Genomic DNA, 17,567 nt, shown 5'->3' on the forward strand with positions numbered 1-17,567 from the left:
CCGCCCGGGCACCCCAGCAACAAGAAGGGTTTAGGGGTGAAAGTGCCCTCCCAGGACAGCAGGAGAGGAAGCAAGGAATGGGCAGAATGGGAAGAAAGGCTCGGTTTTGTCCCCAGCACCCTGCACGCCTTGTTTCCCAGCCCACATCCCACCCCTGGGAATTCCCCACGGCATCCAGAGGCTCTCCATAAACCCCCAGCTCCCTCTGAAATGCCTCCTGAGCCAGAACCCAGAGGGACCCACGTTTCCCTTCTCCCCGTGTCCTGTCCTGACACAGGGCCGTGGTGTCACCCCGAATCAATGCCCTCTGCCACCACTCCCCCTTCCCAAACAAGCCACAAACCCAGCACGTGGCTTCTTACCACAGGCACAGGGCTGATTTTGCCCAATTCCCACGTAAGGGGACAAAATCCCCCATTCCCCCCAGGTCCATTATTACAGCCTGAAGACGAACAGCTTGCCACGATCTATTTCTGAGGAAGCCACGCTGGAATTTTCCCCCTTTCTGCGTGTTTCCCTTTCACCTTTCCAGGCCCTCCCCAGGCTCCATGCCAGGCACAGCATCGGGGCAGCGGTGCCGTGGGGTCGGGGCAGCCGGGGTGACGCTGGGCTCCAGAGGGGAGCCCTGTGACGGGCGAGCAGGAGGCTTTGCCTTAGGATGCTGACTCAAGCGGGGCTCTCATTTACACGGCTGCGAATCCAGATCAACTGCACCGAAGCGGCGGAGCGAGACGCAGCCCGTGGCGTTTTTCCTTTCTCGCATCGGCGCGAGGCTCTGACCCCGATTCCTGAAATTCATCTTTGCCCGGGTTTCCGAGTCAGAAGCTCCACGTTCCTGGTTTGTGCTCAGCGGCTGACGAATGCAGGGGTGGTTTCATCATCTGCCTCATGGCTCTTGTCGCTGGCTGCCGCAGCAAGGTCTGGTGTGTGACCGTGTCCCTGCTGCGCACCCTGCCCCGAGCCGAGGAGGTTTCCCCACGGCTCCGAGCTGCTCCCTGCTCTGGGGGCTGCTGTGCCTGAGGCAGGAGGGGTTAAACACAGGGCAGGGACACTTTGCTGGAAAGCAGCACCCTTCCAACACACGCACGGGGTTATCACAGGGCAGAGCTGCTGATTTTTGGGGACACCCCCCAGCAGACCCCCCACAACCACTCGGGGACCCCAGCACGGAGCGGAGAGGCGAGCACAGCACCATCCGAAAGAGTTAATGCCCGAACAAGGCTGGGAATGTGTGAAGCAGCATGTGACTGCAGGTGGGGCAGGGCGGAGCGATGAATCACTCCTTTGCTTTTCCTCTTTTCACTTCTTGCTCTTACCTGTCCCGCCGTCCACCCGGCACCGCGCGCGGGCAGGAGCCGGAACAGCCCCGCTGCCGGCCAGGGAGATGCACGGGAGGCTGGCGGAGACGCCGGCTGCCACCAAGCCCACCACCGACCCACTTCTCCAGCACCGATAGCCAAAGAGAGAAGCCAGGCCAAGAATCCCAGCCTTCTGGTGACCCCTGTGAGGCCGTTTTGTTTGTTTGTTTTTTTTCGTTTTCCTTTTTTTTTTTTTTTTGGCTCTCTCGGAAGATGAGAGGCGCGTGGAGCCGGAGGTAGGCGAGGCTGCGGAGCCGCGTGTGCGCAGGGCACAGATCCACCAGATCCACCCAGGTGGGGACCGTGGTGCCCCCCGGCTTCACCCCGCTCCCCCCAGACCCAGCAGCAAACCAGAACCCAAATCCCTGAGAGAACAGAGCCTCAGCGGGGCAGGAGCCGGCCGAGAAGGGAGCAGCGTCCCCAGGGCTGCGAGCTGAAGCGGGGAGGGCGAAGCAGAGCGAGTCGCTTATGCAAAGACTGGGGAGTAATTAATTCCTTCTTTATTGCCGACACCCGGCACTCACCCAACGGACCGAGCTCCCTCCGGAGAAGGAAGCAGCGTGTCGGGGCACCATGGCTTTCTCCCAGGTGCAGTGCCTGGACGACAGCCACGTCAACTGGAGGTCCAGCGAGTCCAAGCCTGAGTTCTTCTACAGCGAGGAGCAGCGCCTGGCCCTGGAGGCGCTGGCCTCCCGCGGCCCCGACGCTTTCTACGAGGTCCTGAAGAAGGAGAACATCAGGGACTTCCTCTCCGAGCTGGAGCTCAAGAAGATCCTGGACACCCTCGAGACCTACGACCCCGGCTCCGAGTACATCCCGCGCCACGGCAGCAGCACCGGGGAGAGCGAGGGCGACGGCGACAGCCAAGGGGACGAGCAGGGGGTGGCCCCATCCCTGGAGTACTGGCCGCAGAGGTCCGACCGCTCCATCCCCCAGCTGGACCTCGGCTGGCCCGAGACCATCGCCTACCGCGGGGTGACCCGCGCCACCGTCTACATGCAGCCGCCCATCGAGGGGCAGGCACACATCAAGGAGGTGGTGCGCAAGATGATCTGCCAGGCTCAGAAGGTGAGGTGCGCCCGGGGACCGGGTTGGGATCTGCCCCGGGCTGTCCTGCTTGAGCCCGGATCCCCAGGTCCTGCTCAGCCAGGCGGTCCCGTCCTCTGCCCAAGCCGACGCATCGGGGTCAGTCTTTGTGTTTTTTTTCCACGTTCGGTCAGAATAACTGATATTTAGGGATTAGGTTTCGCTGAAAACGATGCTGTTGGTCTGGTCTGATGCACCCCAGGAGCAAAATAATTCTTTCCATAGCCACTGCGGCAGCTTTGCTCATCCCAGGGTCCCCATGGGGAGAACCGCAGGGCGGTAAAAAGGGTTGAGGTGGTTCCCAGCTCCGAGCCCACGGTCCTGGCCACCCCACGATCCTTATTCCCAGAGCACGGTGCCAACGCACGCAGCAACACGCAGGATCTGGAGGAGCTGAGCTCAGCCCTGGGGCAAAGCAGCGACAGGCACCGGTCTCACAGCAGCACGTATGCGAGGGTCGAGGCTGGCTGGCGAGTGCCACGTTGCTCCATGGTGGCCTCATCTGGGCTTTAGGAGAAAAGCTGGCGTGCAGGACAAGCCCCGGGAGATGCTGAAGGGAAGCAAAGCCCCTTTTCAGGGTGGGCTTTTGGTTGAGACCTGTCCTGCCCGTGGCAGCAAACCAAGGAGCAGAGATTTGGGGTGGATGAGCAATGGGGTCAGGCTGGTGGCACGGGCAGGAGGACAAGAGAAGAAGGTGGTGGCGTGCCTTGAAGGCCAGCAGTGCTGGGCAGAGGATCCTGATGCCCCCCAATGACCCGGTCCCAGCTGGGTGACATTTTCCCCACTGGAAGGACTTTGCGGTGAGCTGCATCCCGTCTGTATGGGAGGGCAGGGCTGAAGCCTCGTCAAGCCTCGTGCGTGTAGGATGGAGGAGGAAGAGACCTCCCCCATCACAAACAATGTCTCATCTCCGGGTCTTTCCAGCTGCCTCTGCCCCAGCTTTGCCAGCTCCTGCCCGGTTTTGCTTGCTCACTGCTTCCCCCACGCCAGCAGCACCTCCTGAGTCACGCCTGCCTCCCTCCTCCTGCACGGCTGAGTCAGGCTCTGCCCCCGGCACCGTCCCCACCTCCCCTGGGAGCATCTCCAGGCTGCAGGGACGTGGCCGTGGCTGCTCTTGGCACCGTCCCCGCGGCGCCAGGCTCTGTCTCCCGGTGGGATGGGAGCTGGGGACACCGGCGGTGGCACGCAGGAGCTGGTGGCTGCTCCCTCAGCAGTGCTGGCTGCCCGGGTGGGCAGGGAGGAGATGTGGGATCACAGACAGGGGAGGAATCCTCCAGGACAGAAAATATGGTATGCCAGATAAAGAGGAGCCTGGACAGCCAAGAAACACAAGAGATAGCCCTGCCACAAATGGATTGAGCTTCAGAGGCTTGAGCAAATCCTCATCTTGCCTACAGCCCCCCAGGAGATGCAGGGATGAGCACAAGCTTCAAGCCTGCTGTCTGCAGGGTCTGAGCAGAGCAGGAGCTCTGGGGTTTGGCAGACGGGGCTCCTCTGAGCCCCCTAGCCACGGATGGGGTGGCTGAACCTGGGGGCTTGGTGCTGAGCCCCGGTGACCGCTGACGTAGGCGCTCCTGGGCACCCCGAGGCTTCAGCTGAGGCTGGCGGTCCATGGAGGTGAGAGGGTTCGGCTGAGGAAGCCAGGAGCAGGCACAGGGAGGGCCCAGCTGCCACCCTGGCAGTTGTCACAGAGGTTGGCCACGCACCTCTTGGGTCGGGTATCACCTCCCCGAGGGGGTCCCTTGGTGCCGGCCGCCGGTGGAGATGTTTGGCCACCACGCAGGCTGCGCTCGCACAGCAGAGAGGCAGAAGGTGCCAGGAGAGCCAAGGAAAGTCCAGAGCCCACGCAAGCATCGCTGGCACCAGGCAGCCTCCTGGCAGCTCAGAGCCCAGCTGAGGGAGCCGGGATGCGAGGCTGCTTTGATGGGGAGGACGAGCCCATTTGTGTGCAGGAACAAAGCCAAGCGCCGCCGAGTTCAGAGCCTTGGCTTTATTCTGCAAAGAGGCAAATCCAGGCGAGCTGGAGCAGGGGATGCAAATGATCTCCTCCTCGCTGTGGGAAGAAAAGGGTGAGCAGAGAGGCAGGATCCTGCTGCCACGGCCACGCTCTCACAGCAAATCCCCGGGTCTGTGGGCAGGGATGCAGCACAGCGCCAGGCACCCCAACGGAGAGCTCCCTGGGTCTGCCCCGGCATGGCCAGTGCCCTCAATACAAGGCTCCGGTGGCTGCACAGCTCACGGGACTGCTGGGGAGGAAGGTCTGCCTCCTCTCCTCTTCTTCGCTAGATTTTGGCTCGCTCTGACCAGAAACCAGACCAGGCTGAAAACACCATCCTCGGCTAAACACCGCCGGAGACACCGGCGAGCCTGACCTCTCCGCTCCAGAGGTTCCCAGTTGGGATTGTGGTGATTTAATTACCCTCAGCAACTTCCAGCGAAGGTTGGGAGGCCCTATTAATTACTGTTTACAAAACCTTCTGCCATTCCTGGATGAAAGGGTCGACAGGGGAGAGCAATTATTAATGTTACTTGTCCCACCTCTCCCTCTTCCCAACGCGCTTCCTCTAATTGTGCGTTGGTGCCTGCCTAATTTATTAAATGCCCACGTGGGGCACCCCAAAAGTTATTATCTGATGATTCAGAGTGACTTAATAAAGAGCTGCAATTTCCTCTATAAAACATGATCCTGCAGTTTGCGCGCTCATCAAAGCAGCTCAGAAGGACCCAGCATCACCTCCCTGCGTCCCAGGCGATGCGGTGCTCGGGGTACCAGCAGCAGATCTTGGCAGCTTTGGGAGCCCAGGAAGGAGAGCATCCAACCATGGATCCAGGGCCTGTCTCCTCTTCTTCATCTGGATGAATGGCAAAGGGATGGGAAATCTTCCTGGGATGATGCAGTAAGGGCTTTGGGAAGAGGTGCTGCTGTTCCACTGCCGGGGCTTCCCGCAGCCGCCTTCCCCTGGTACCCAGCATTGGTACCGGGCTCTGCACCAGGAGAGGGCACGGGATGAGGGCTGGCAGGCTGCGAGCACAGGAGGGCAGCTGGATGCAGGGATCGAAGGGAATGGCACGGGATGGTGCTGCTCCGGAGCACGCAGACCTCTGTTCTCTGCAGGTTACATCCTGCGCCTGGGCTTGGCCCCGACCCAGCCGATTCCAAGCAAGGAACAAGCATGGGCAGCCCAGGAGCAGATTTCACCCTTGGGGTCCCTGGATGGTCACAGCACGGAGAGCGTGGCCAGGGCTGGCCATGTCCTGCTGGCCCATTTTGCACCCAGGCAGTGCCTTGGCACGCTGGCCTGGCATCCCGGTGACAAAGCCAGGCCAAGCGTGTCCTGCAGGCAAGACACAGCTGAGGGCAGCAGAGGCACCGAGCGGTGATAGGAGGCACCAGCCCAGCAGGAGGAATTGTGCTGAACGTGTGGGCACGCACCGAGAGCCTGCCCAGGGCAGGTGTCCCTGCTCACCATCCCCAGCAGGAGCAGTGATGGGACGTGGGGACATCACCGCACCCTGCACAGCACCGTCCTGCCTGCAGGGCATCAACCACAAAAGGAAGATGGCACTTTCCTCCAAAATGAGGGCCAGACCCAGCTTCTCCTGGAGAAAATGAGGTGCACAGCAACATGGCCGAGGCTAAAGAGTGCCGGTGTCAGCGGCAGGAGCACGGCTTCTGCCCCCAAAACAGCCCATCCAAAGCACCCAGGCACGGACACGATGTGTGGGGTTGGGTGCCTGCACCCAGGGCTCAGCAGCTCCTCTGAGGTGCTGGGGGCAATGAGGAGAGCCAGGGCCTGACTGTCAGGAGCAGCTTTGATGGCATCGGTGAGACACCTGGCCTTCTGCCTCAGTTCCCCCACTGGGACAGAGAGGATGTGCAGAACTCCGGGTGTGCTGAGGAACGAGGATGCGTCCTTCCATGGCAAAAGCTGTCAAGTGCTTGGGGAGGATAAATGGGAATTCAGCTAAAAATGGGAAGATAGCAGCAGGGTGAGGACTGGCAGAGCTACCAGGTCCCCTCTGGAACCTCCCAAAACACCTGAGCACAGCAGAAGGAGCTGAGGTGGCCGGGGTGGCACCGCTGGTGGCCCAGACTGGGGAGGGGGTACACGGCCTCACTGCTCGCCCTGCTGCAGAGGAAAGGAAGAGCCAGCAGTGTCACAACGCACAATTCTCCTCCTAATTAGAGCTCTCCGCCTCCTGTGGCACACAACTAATTAAAAGGCAGCTCGGCGCTTTGAGAAGCCCAGACTGGACGTGCCTGAGTGCGCAAGCACCCGCTCCCTTCCCTCCTGAGCAAGCAGCGTCTCGGGGTCCCCTCATGTCACCCCACGGGGTGCCTGTTCCCGTGCCACCAGAGCCCTCCAGGAGCAAACCCCGGCTGCCCCAACACAGGGCACCTCCAGGGGGGTCCCATATGGTCACAGCCACCCCGAGCAGGAGGAGACACACGCGGCTGCAGGGCCATCACCACCCTGCCCTGCGCCGCCCCGCGCTGTCACATCCGATGCCATTGTCAAGAAGAAAGGACCCGTGGGCGTGGAGCGGACTTTGGTGCCCACAGAGGCATTCCCAGAAGAAGCGCAGCGTGTCCCACTGATGCATCTCCACATCACGTGTGGGACTCGCCCTGGCCACGGCAGCAGACGCCCAGGGTACAAAGGCAGCTCCGGCTTTCAGGGGACGGTGACGCTGCTTGTGCCGAACCAAGCTGCTGGCTTGGACGGGTGCTGTCATCCCAGCTCTGCCTTTGCACAGCCCGGGAGGTTTGGGGGGGCTGGAATGGCCAGAGCACGCTCCCAAAAATCAACAGCAAGGATCTGAAACAGCATCTGGGAGCTGTGCACAGCCAGTGACTTTTGAGCAACCTCATCAGCGCGCAAACAGGCCAGTCCTAAGGGTACCACAAGCTGCTTCAGCTCCTGAATGTACCTCAGGGGTGTCTGGATACTTCCTACCAGTCTCAGAGCCACTTTCAGCTGGTTTTGTCCCTTTTCTCTCCATACAAGCACGTATCAGATCCCCAGAGACAGCAGGCACCCTGGAGCGCACAGGACCTTGCCCCATGTACCATGCCCTCGGACAGACAGACAGACAGACAGGCTCGCTGCATCAGAGGTTTCACCTCTGGGAAACTTCTCTATCAGCAAATAGGGCTGAAGCCTCTGGTGCTTGTTAAAGCCTTGTCAATAGGAACATTACCTTCACCCCTTACCCCTGATGTATTCTCACAAACACTTCACACTACATGCTGTTACCAGAGGTGTTTGGTGCCAGCAGAGGGATGGGATTTGGGCCATTTGCTCTTCAATCCTGGGCTGGCTGCTGCTCAGCTCCTTACAGCCCATGGGGAAAACCCCACTGCCGTGGGAGCAGCTTTGGGGCAGAAACAGCTCTGGCTGCATGGGGATGTAGCACCTCCTGGCTTTGGTGCCAAAGACATTAGGACTTAATCCCAGGCTCCCAGGGAGCGAGGGAGGTGCTTTGGCTCTCACAGAGGGGTTGGATGTGCAGCCCAGACTCATTTCTCTTCTCTTCTCTGCAGGTCATCGCAGTGGTCATGGACATGTTCACCGACGTAGACATCTTCAAGGACCTCCTGGACGCGGGTTTCAAGAGGAAGGTCGGAGTCTACATCATTTTGGATGAGACCAACGTCAAACACTTCCTGCAGATGTGCGAGCGAGCGCAGATGCACGCAGGACACTTGAAGGTAAGGGGGGCCTTGGTCTCAGGAGCCTCTCCGCCTCTGGGCTCCGGGGTGATGTGCAGGGGACTGGGACAAACCCACCTCCAGCTGCAGCTTGTGGGGCTGAAAAGCAAGGGGTGAATTTGTGCGATTCCTGCTGAAAGCCCTCCAAGAGCTCCCAAAGAGCTCTTCTTGACCCATGCTGCAGCTCCAAGGCAGTGCCAGACGAGCTAAGTCCATTTATCCCATAGCCAATGCCCAAATCCAACAACAACAGCATGGGGGGGAATGGTGGAGAGATGAGTACGTGGATTTCCATCCATGTCCCACCACCACGGCTGCACATCCCCAGGGTGCCCGTGGTGCCCTGCTCATGCAGGGTAGACACAGGGTGTTGCAAAGCACAGGGACGAGCCCGCGAGCTCAGCTCCTGCTGCCAAATCAGCCAGCAAGAGGCAGGATGCCGCGCCAGGGCTGGATCCGTGCCGTCGCCAGCCCCATCCTGCTCCTGCCCTGGGGACAGGACCAGCAGGAGCAACCACCAGCTGGTTCTCTCGCTTTCGGGCCTTCCCGCAAGTCGGAGGCTGGAATTAAAAAACGAGACTTTCCCCTTTCCCGGGGCCTCCGCCCCAGCGCGGGGCCGGGAGCGGAGCAGGGAGGCGCCCACGCCACCCGCGCCCCGGCGCCTGCCCGGGATGCTCTCAGCGGGCGGCACGACGCCGGCCCCGGCTGGCAGCGGCACCGCGCACGCCGCGGTCGCCCAGCCCCAGAGGCACCAGCGCCTGACTTTGCTCCTGTGCACGAGTCCCGTTGGGAAATTTGGAAGATGGAGCGGCACGGGGAATGTCTGGAAGCGCAGGGCTTGTCCCCTGGCCCCAAGTGTCCCAAATCCCTGCCCCAGCAGCAGGACGGGGCCACAACACGAAGCACAGCTGAGCCGATTGCTCTGGCACGAGGTTTAGCTTTGCACAGACTCCCCCTGTACACACCGTGCTGGGGCTCAATGAGCAGAGCAAGAAGACAGTGATGCTGTGCACAAGATGCGACAAGATCGGGATTATGTTTTAACCCAGATCACGGGTAGCACCCTGCAAGAGCTTGCAGGGAAACTCGCGGCATGGCACGCATGCTCTGTGCTGTAAAAAAAACAACCCAGCACCATGCTCTGCCAAGCCAGAGGCAGATGAAGGGGCAGAGAAACGGTTCCTTCAGTGCTGAGGGGACGCCTGGCCCAGCTGTCCCCATCCCCGGGTGCCCAGGCACCTCAGCACCCTGCAGTTTCACTTTGGGGCTGGCAAACACCCGCGGGCACTGGGCGCCGTGCCCGCAGCTGGGCACAGAGGTTGTGCTTCCTTGCCTGACGTCAGCCGGCCGCACGGCACAGGGTGCCAAATGGCTCACGGGGAGGCCCCTGCCCGGGCAAGCTCTCTCCAAATTTTCCCCACGGTGAAGGCAAACAGCGGGCTGAGCAGGAACATGCAGGAGCCACGTAATGCCAGCGTGAGCTAGGCTGGAGCGGGGCCGTGATGCTGCGTGAACTTGGGGACCCGTGCCCAAGGGAGGGGACACGGCGGTGGCACTCACAAGCTGGCCCAGCCTCGCACCGTCCCCATCCAACAGGCCTGGTGGCTCCACTTAATTGCTGCTCGGGACAATTAACACAGCCACAGCTGAGCTTCTCTGGGCTTTTACCCGCGTCCAGGCTCCCTGGAGAGGCCGGTCTCCTCCAGCCTGCCTCCGCTCCCAGACCAGAAAAGCCAGCGCTGACGCACGCCGGGCTGTTCATGCATTCGCAGCCTGCTGGCAGGACTGGAAAAGCAGGAGAACATCTGCAGAGCTCGGCAAATGTCTCGAAGTTGTGACTCGCCACACACCGCTCGTTGCAGCCAGCTTGCTGGAACGGCGTTCGGCAGGGCAAGGAGGCTGTGAGGAAACTAGGGCAGTGGCTGGGAGCTGCTGCGTAAGCCAGGAGATGCTAACGAGATGAACGTCGTTATCTCGGTGCCTTCTGCGCTTTGCAATTAGCGAGCCAGCTTGGGCAAGGCAACCGCTTCGTTGAGCAAGGGCAGGTGTTTGGGGCGTGATTCAGCCCCGCCACGCAGCACCTCTCCGGCTCGGCAGCCGGGCGCACGCTTGTTCCCCCCCCTTTTTTGGGGGGGAAGAGATTAAATAAACAGATCTTACCCAACTGTGGCGAGGGGAAGGCGAAGGCAGCCGGCACCCTGCTGCCGGGGAGCTTTGTTCCCCTGGGTGTTACCCAAGAAAAACCCAGGCTGCTTCATGCCTTGGTGCGCAGATTTGGCGGAGAGCGAGAGAGGGAGAGGTTGGCGCCGCGGGGATGCTGGCGGTGGGCAGAGGTCCCAGCGAGCACTTGTTTGGGTGCAGCGTCACTGCTGCAGTGCTATCAGCAGCCCCACGAGCAGGAATGGGCATTGCCTCGGCGTGTCCCCCCCATCCCCATCCCCACAAAAGCCACGGGAATCCCCTGGGCACAGCGATCCGAAGGGCACCAGCTGCCAGCCACCAGGCAAAAATGCCAAAGCTCAACAACAACAACAAAAATAAAAATCAAATCACCAAAAATACCCAAACTTTGCCATTCAGCATGCACAATTTCCCCGAAACCTGGTCAGGAACTCCTTAGCTTTTGCACCACGCTGCAAACAGCTTTTAATCACTGTCCCTTCTGCTGGGAGGCAGGAGAGAGGAGAGCCCGGGGAAGCAGCTGAGGAAGGCTCCAGGTGGGGAGGAATTTGTTTTTGGGGGGGGAGGGAAGAAATACTTTCATTGCTTTTTTTGTTTTTAGTCTTTAAAAAAACAGAAGATCTAAGGGCATGACCTAATGCTGACACAGTGCCTTTAGCAACAGCCTTAGCAACATCCCAGCAGAACGGGAGGAATGAGGGCGCTTTCCTTAAAAAATGTTTTCTCCACACCCAAGGGAGCCCGCTCTGCTGTTTGCTGTGAATGACGCTGTCTGCTCAGCTGCAAAAATGTTTCTTGTCCCTCGGTGTTGAAGGAAAAAATCACTGAGGCAGCAGAGGGATGGGAGAGCAGCACGGTGCTTGCAGAGCTGGGGACACCCAGCTCCCGGTGGGGTCCCTGTGGGTGCAAGTCCCTACATTTCCTTTCCCAATGGTATAAAGATGCTGCCCCACTGTTTTTTCCCACTCACCCCTAAAAACCAGGGTGAGATGCTTGGATTTAGGCACGGAGCAGACCCAAGGCAGAGGACATCGATCCCACTGCCATCAGGTCCACGTGCGCCGTGCCAGAGCCGGCACCATCCCCTACAAACACCTGCAAGCCCCAGGGGGGGAGGAGGGCAAGAATCACCTCTTCCACGGTGGCATTTGCATAGATGGCAGATGGAAAGTGCTCGGCAGCATTATCACACGCTGCTTACCCGCAGTCGTGGGCAGAGCTGGGTTCAAGAGGTAGAAAACACGGTCGGGCGCACGGGGAAAGCAGGAAATTCTTGACGCCGGGTCTCTGGTTCAGCGCGTGGCCCTGGGCAAGTTATTTTATCTCTCCATCACTGAGGTCTGTGAGCAGACCGTGAAGAGCATTTCCCACTGCTCGGCGGGGTTGTGAAATGGAAGCGGGGGCCGAATGCTGCTCTGAAAGTCGGGTGGCTCAGTGTGGGGCCGGAGCGAGCATGGGGACACCCCTCCTGGTCTCACGCCCCCAGCTCCCGGCCCCGCTCACGGCCCTGCCTTTTGCTTTGCAGAACCTGCGGGTCCGCAGCACGGGGGGGACGGAGTTCTTCACGCGCTCGGCCACCAAGTTCAAGGGGGCTTTGGCCCAGAAGTTCATGTTCGTGGATGGAGACCGGGCCATGTGCGGATCCTACAGGTAACCGGCGGCGTCTCCTCCTGCCCACCCTGCAGAGGCATTGCCAGAGCACCAAGAGGGACCTGCGTGGTCCAACCCCCAGTCCCTGTCCCAGGCTTGTTCCCCCCACCTAACCAAGGGCACTCGGTGCTGGAGCAGGACCCGAGGGTCCCCACCAGCCCGTGGCCAGGACTTGGGCACCCCGTGGGGTCGGTGGGTGCACCGAGTGCTGCTGCCAGCAGACACAGTGATGGTAACACGTGGCACCGAGCATGGGGAGGGACAAATTCCAAGCCACAGCCAGCACCAGCACTCACACTGACCTCAGATTTTCCTGTTAAACATTTACAACCTGAAGCGTTTTTACAGTTTGTCTGAACAAAATCTTGTTTTGGTAGAAATGGGTCGGTTTTCAGCTCTATGGGACAAATTTCATAAACGTGAAAATGAGGCATTTGCTGCTTTCTGGCCAGAACAAAACAAAAACACAAATCCCTTTTCTTGACTAACCTAATTTGAAAAAGGAAAAGTGGCCAACCCTAAAGCAAGAAGGCAACTGACCCACACCAATTACCTTCTATTTTCATTTCAAGTCCCAGTGCACTCAAGACTCCAGGCTTTCATTCCCATCTGGGATGGGAGCTTCTTTTCAACCTCATCAATATTAATTTTTATAGCAAGACCATGTCCTTCCTCGCCCTGTTAAATCCCCCAGGGAAGAGCCGTGTTATTTACCAGCGAGCGCTCAGAGTTTCCAACACTTTTCCTTTCCAGCTTCACCTGGTCGGCAGCGCGGACGGACCGAAACGTCATCACGGTGCTCTCGGGCCAAGTGGTGGAGGCGTTCGACAAGCAGTTCCAGGAGCTGTACCTCATGTCCAAGGGCGTGAGCCTCAAGTCCATCTCCATGGGCCAGGAGCCCGAGCCCGAGCCCGTAACGCTGCCCTCCGTCGTGCCGGTGACCCCGGCCAACGCCGTGGTGAAGAAGCTGATAAACCCCAAATACGCCTTGGTGAAGGCCAAGAGCGCGGACCAGATCAGCAAGACTTCCTCTGAGAACCAGGACAAAAACCAGAAGACGGACAACAAGGGCAAAGCCCTGCCCGAGGGTCAGGCAGGAGACCGGCACGGCGAAGCGGCTGACCTCTCCCTGCTCATCCACCCCGGCCTCCTGAACCTGGAGAAAGCCAACATGTTCGACTACCTGCCCACCTGGGTGGAGCCCGACCCTGAGCCCGGGAGCGAGGTCTTGGGTTATATCAACATCATCGACCCCAAGATAAAGAACGTGAAGCTCTCGCAGATGAACCGCATCAAAGTCTGCGACGTCTCCCAGGCCAGCGCGCAGCACCGGCAGATGCTGAAGTTCAGGGAGCTGGAGGCCAAGAGGAACTCAGACCAAGAGCCACCCCCAGTGTCCCCCTGCCCCAGGCAGACCCCGCAGGTCCCTGCAGAAGCTCCTGTGGTGCCCAGCCCCATTGAAGGCAGCAGCTGGGTGATGAATCAAGGGGGGACATCGGCCGCTCCGCTGCTCAGCCACCGCTTGAAGCCACCCGAGGAGACACCCGAGGAAACCAAGCCCCCGGTTCCGAAGCCGAGGACCATCCCTGCTGGAAACCTGGTGACCAAAACCATCGTGCCCTGTGACAGCAGTGCTGTCCCCGATGGGGACACGCAGCCACCACCAGCCGACCCCGTGGCTGCAAGGCAGGAACCAAAGGAGAACCCCAACAGGGCCTCACCGGAGAGCTGCCGTCCCCCTCTGGCAACGGGGCCCCAGGAGGACAGAGGGCCGCCCTGCGCCCACAACGGGCTGGGGGAAGAGGAAGAGGAGGAGGAGGAGGAGTACATAACCCTGAGTGACCAGGAGAGCTACTCCAGCAGCTCCGCCGACCACAGCTACCGCCGCTCCAACGCCTCCTCCATCTCCGACGAGTACTTTGAGGTGAGGGACCGCTACGGGCCCCTCCGGAGAACCAACTCAGACGTCACCCACAACGGGGAGTTCCTGCCCGTGCAGAGGAAGCTCAGCGACCCCCACATCAGCCGGGGCACCTTCCTCAGCCCGCTGGGGAGCCTCCCGTCCCTGAAGCACGTCCGCGCGGAGGACGCGGCCAAGCGGAGGAGCAACGCGGTGGAGATCAGGTGTGTGCTGCCCCGCGCCATCCTGGACGGCAACAGCTCCTATCCGACCAGCGCTGCACAGGTACGATGCTCTGCCACAACCTTCTTGCTGTGTGTCCCCATCCCAGAGGCTGCTTCGTCCAGGGGGAGGCTGGTTTTGGTGCCAGATCCCGCGTGCTGAGGTCACGCTCCCCGTGCAGGGGAGCATCGTCCCCTTTTACCACCACCCAAGAGGTGCTGGTGGCCGGGGAGATGGTGGCCATGCCACAGCCCCCTGGGTATCCAGGAGTGCAGAGAGGAGGATTTTGGGGATTAAAAAGAAATCCCATGGCACAGGCTGTGCCCTGAGCCACACGGCCCCATCCTATCACCCACTAGCGGCGGCACCGTGCCCAACCAGGGACAGGCTGTGCGTGCAGGCGTGTCCCTCTCCGTCTTGTTTTCTGGCTCCTCGCACAGGTGATTAGCATCAAAGCACGGCGCTCGGACATGTAATTAGGCGGAGCAGTGCAGCAGGGGCCATCTGAGTGATCTGAGCACGGAGCAATGCCACAAGCTGCTCCCTGAGCTGCTGGGCACGCGGTGTCCGCCGGGCGGGCAGGGGGAGCGCGGGGACAGCCCCCACAGCAAGTGTCACCCAAGGCACTGATGCCACCCGTGTGGCCCCAGCTGAGCCACCAGGTCCCAGCTAATCTGTGTTTACGGGGAATTAACCGAATTAGTCCAGAGTCCGCCCGCCACTCCCTGCCCCAGCCTGGGCTCAGAGCAGGGCTTTGCTTCAGCGCCTGACCTCCCCGCGGAGCTGAGCCCTCGCTGCACGGCTCCTGCAGGAATTTGTCCTGGGCTCCTTATGGAAGGTAATTGAGGTCTTGTAATGGCTGGGAGAGCGAGTGCTCAGCTGATGGAAGTGTGCAGAGGGTAGTTTATCCCGTGTGTAATAACAAAAACCCAAATAGTCCTGGGTTAACGCTGTAGAAACCTCTAATCTGAGGTGAGGTCAGAACAGCAACAACACAAGAAGGCCCACAGATGGGTCCCAACAAGAGCTTTCCTAGAAAATTCTGCAGCTCTCCACCTGAAATCATCCTTCTCCAGCTCCTGGCCTCCCCTAGAGCTTGGAGTAAAACCATACAACACACTGCAAATTGCTCTTTTTGCTCCCATTTTGGACAGCGTTAGGTATCTCCCACCATCAACCCCACCAAAGCTTCTTATTTTGGGTCCATATTTCTCATATTCAGCTCTCAAGCGCTGTCCTATAGCACGATGCAGACACTACCAGGCTCACTCAGGATGAACACATTTTTCATCCCGTTGAAAAGGCAGCACCAGGTTATCCCTGGAGCATTTCAGCGCCCAAATACACACCTGGATGCTGAGGAGAGTGGCTCAGGCTGGTGCACGGTGACCCCAAGCACAGCACCGGGCACACTCACATCCCCCCATGCCCCTCTCTCCAGCCCCCTGGGTCCTGCAAACCAGAGACCCCCAGAAAATCCCCAGCGCCCCGCTCCCATCCCTCACGCACCCACTTGCTCGGCTCCTGCAGCTCCGGGTCCTTACCTGGGTACAGGACCCTGCTGATCATCCCCGGCATGATGATGATGAACAGGGGCAGCATCTTCAGGTAGCTGGCCAGGATGGAGCCAGCCTTGGCGTGGCTCAGGCTCTTGGCAGAGAGCGACCGCTGGACGATGACCTGCAGGGAGGCAGGGGCACGGCTGAGCCCCCACTAACGTCCCCCTCCCCACCAAACCCTTCCAATGCCTCCCCAAAAAAGTGCCCGTCTGCTCTCCTCCCAGCTCAGCTCCATAGAAATGCTGATAATAAGAGGGCTCGGGCTCTCCCCAGGGATGATCTCAGCACGCAGCAGGATTTGGCTGCTCCTGTGCAGTCACGAGGGACCAGCGCCAGGTTGAGGAGCTGGTGAAGGCATCATTTAATGCCTCTGAGAGCCAGAGAACGCCAGGAGCTGCAGGAGACACCTGCACCACGTCGGGCACGTGGTGCTCAAGGAGGGAGAGGAGCTGGATCCCCCGTAACCTACCCACCTGCGAACATCTCAGCCCACACGAGGACCCCACTTTGTTCTAAGCACTGATTTTAACCAGTCTAACATAACAAACCCCTTCCAACCCGGCACTAACTGCTTCGGTGCAACCCTCCTGGCCAAAATGACCACAGCGCGGGTGCAGAGGTCGCCGGGGTGCCCACCCCAACCACCGGGGTGATGCCAGCAGCACCACGGGGGCACAAGGCATCCTGCACGGCCAGCTCTGCGGCTCCAGCCTGGCCATCGGCTCCTGCTGGATGGGATTTTGCCCCGGTACATCTGCACAGGGCGCTGGTCCACCCCCGGACTGCAGCTCCAACATGCCCAGAGACAAGGATCTGGTGACCACAGCCATGTGCTGAGACCAGCACTGGGATGAACGGTGCTCGGAGCCCTTCTGAGCCTCTCTCCCAGCCCAGGGTCACCCAACGCAGTGCACCCTCGCCTCCTCGCCCACCTCCCTCTCTCCCAGCCCCCCCAAATTTCCCTCTCACCTCGGTGGCCACCTCGGTCTGGGTTTTGGGGGCTGCTGGGCATGAAGGCAGCACTTTGGTGATGAACACGGGTTCTGCTGGGAATGGAGACCCAGGTCTCGGGGGCATTGCTGTGGTTGGGGACAGCCCCAGGGTGTCCGAGCAGGGCACTGCAGCTGCCCTTAAAATGCTGCCTCGCCACCAGGGCGCAGGAAACTCCTAGCCCTACCACGTACTGGGCACTCAAAACCTTAAATCGTGGGGGGAGACCTTCCCCAGACAGTGAGACACCACAGGAGTAATGAGCTGTCACCAGCCTCAGGAGGATTTGGGCACGGGTCTTGGGCAGCCAGCAGCCAAGGGACTCATCCATGAGGACCAATTTCATGGCACCCAAGCGTAAAGGGGTGTCCATCCAGGGGACCGGTGTCCTTACAGCAACCACAGGTCATTTTTTTTCTCTTTTTTCTGCCCTTTAACAAACAGGGGACGCACATCTACCGCTACCTACCCAGGAACCCTGCGGGCAGAGAGCAAGGCAAGGAGGTCTCCTGCTCCCCACCGTGCGAGAAACCCCTGGGGGCCGGCAAGTACAGAGGGGACGGAGCCGAGCCCAAAAAGACCATTGCGGGCAGCCAGCCCTACTGGCAGAGCAAAGCCTTCAGCCCCAGCAAGCCGGCACGGCCCAGCCACCTCTCGCCCAGCAAGCCCAGGGTGGCCGGCAAGCCCCTGACCTCCCTGCCAGAAATCCAGAAGGCAGCCGAGGAGATGAGGACGCCCCTCGGCATCCCGCTCTCCAAGCTCTCCCAGTCCAAGCACCTCAAGAACAAGGTCGTGGCAGCGCCGGGTGCTCCCAGTGACTCCAAAAAGAAGCCCCCCGAGCCCACCAGCCAGAAGGAGCAGTAGGTGAAGCCACGGGTGGACACGCTGCGACTCGGGGCAGGGGAATA

The 17,567-nt window shown here is 60.2% G+C and overlaps 2 protein-coding genes across 2 annotated transcripts in view; one reads left to right on the top strand and one right to left on the bottom strand.

The window, feature by feature from the left end:
* SLC5A10 (solute carrier family 5 member 10) overlaps window positions 1–17,567 on the bottom strand; it is a 35,233-nt gene that overhangs the window by 6,424 nt on the left and 11,242 nt on the right. Inside the window, exon 9 of the mRNA XM_032197672.1 lies at window positions 15,655–15,790. Coding sequence (XP_032053563.1) covers window positions 15,655–15,790 — 136 coding nt within the window. The remainder of the gene's footprint in view (window positions 1–15,654; window positions 15,791–17,567) is intronic.
* Window positions 1,932–17,523, top strand: FAM83G (family with sequence similarity 83 member G). Its single transcript, XM_032197671.1, has 5 exons — window positions 1,932–2,426; window positions 7,990–8,157; window positions 11,864–11,988; window positions 12,742–14,173; window positions 17,104–17,523. Exons 1-5 carry the CDS (start codon window positions 1,932–1,934, stop codon window positions 17,521–17,523), a joined length of 2,640 nt encoding a protein of 879 aa, XP_032053562.1.

Source organism: Aythya fuligula, chromosome 15 (genome assembly GCF_009819795.1).
Source record: "Aythya fuligula isolate bAytFul2 chromosome 15, bAytFul2.pri, whole genome shotgun sequence".
Classification (NCBI taxonomy): Eukaryota; Metazoa; Chordata; class Aves; order Anseriformes; family Anatidae; genus Aythya; species Aythya fuligula.

Bases quoted from the DNA above. Each gene is read 5' to 3' on its own strand.
- FAM83G (XM_032197671.1), top strand. From the start codon at position 1,932: ATGGCTTTCTCCCAGGTGCAGTGCCTGGACGACAGCCACGTCAACTGG. The intron at 2,427-7,989 runs GTGAGGTGCGCC...TCTTCTCTGCAG, and splicing joins TGATCTGCCAGGCTCAGAAG to GTCATCGCAGTGGTCATGGA. The intron at 11,989-12,741 runs GTAACCGGCGGC...TTTCCTTTCCAG, and splicing joins GCCATGTGCGGATCCTACAG to CTTCACCTGGTCGGCAGCGC.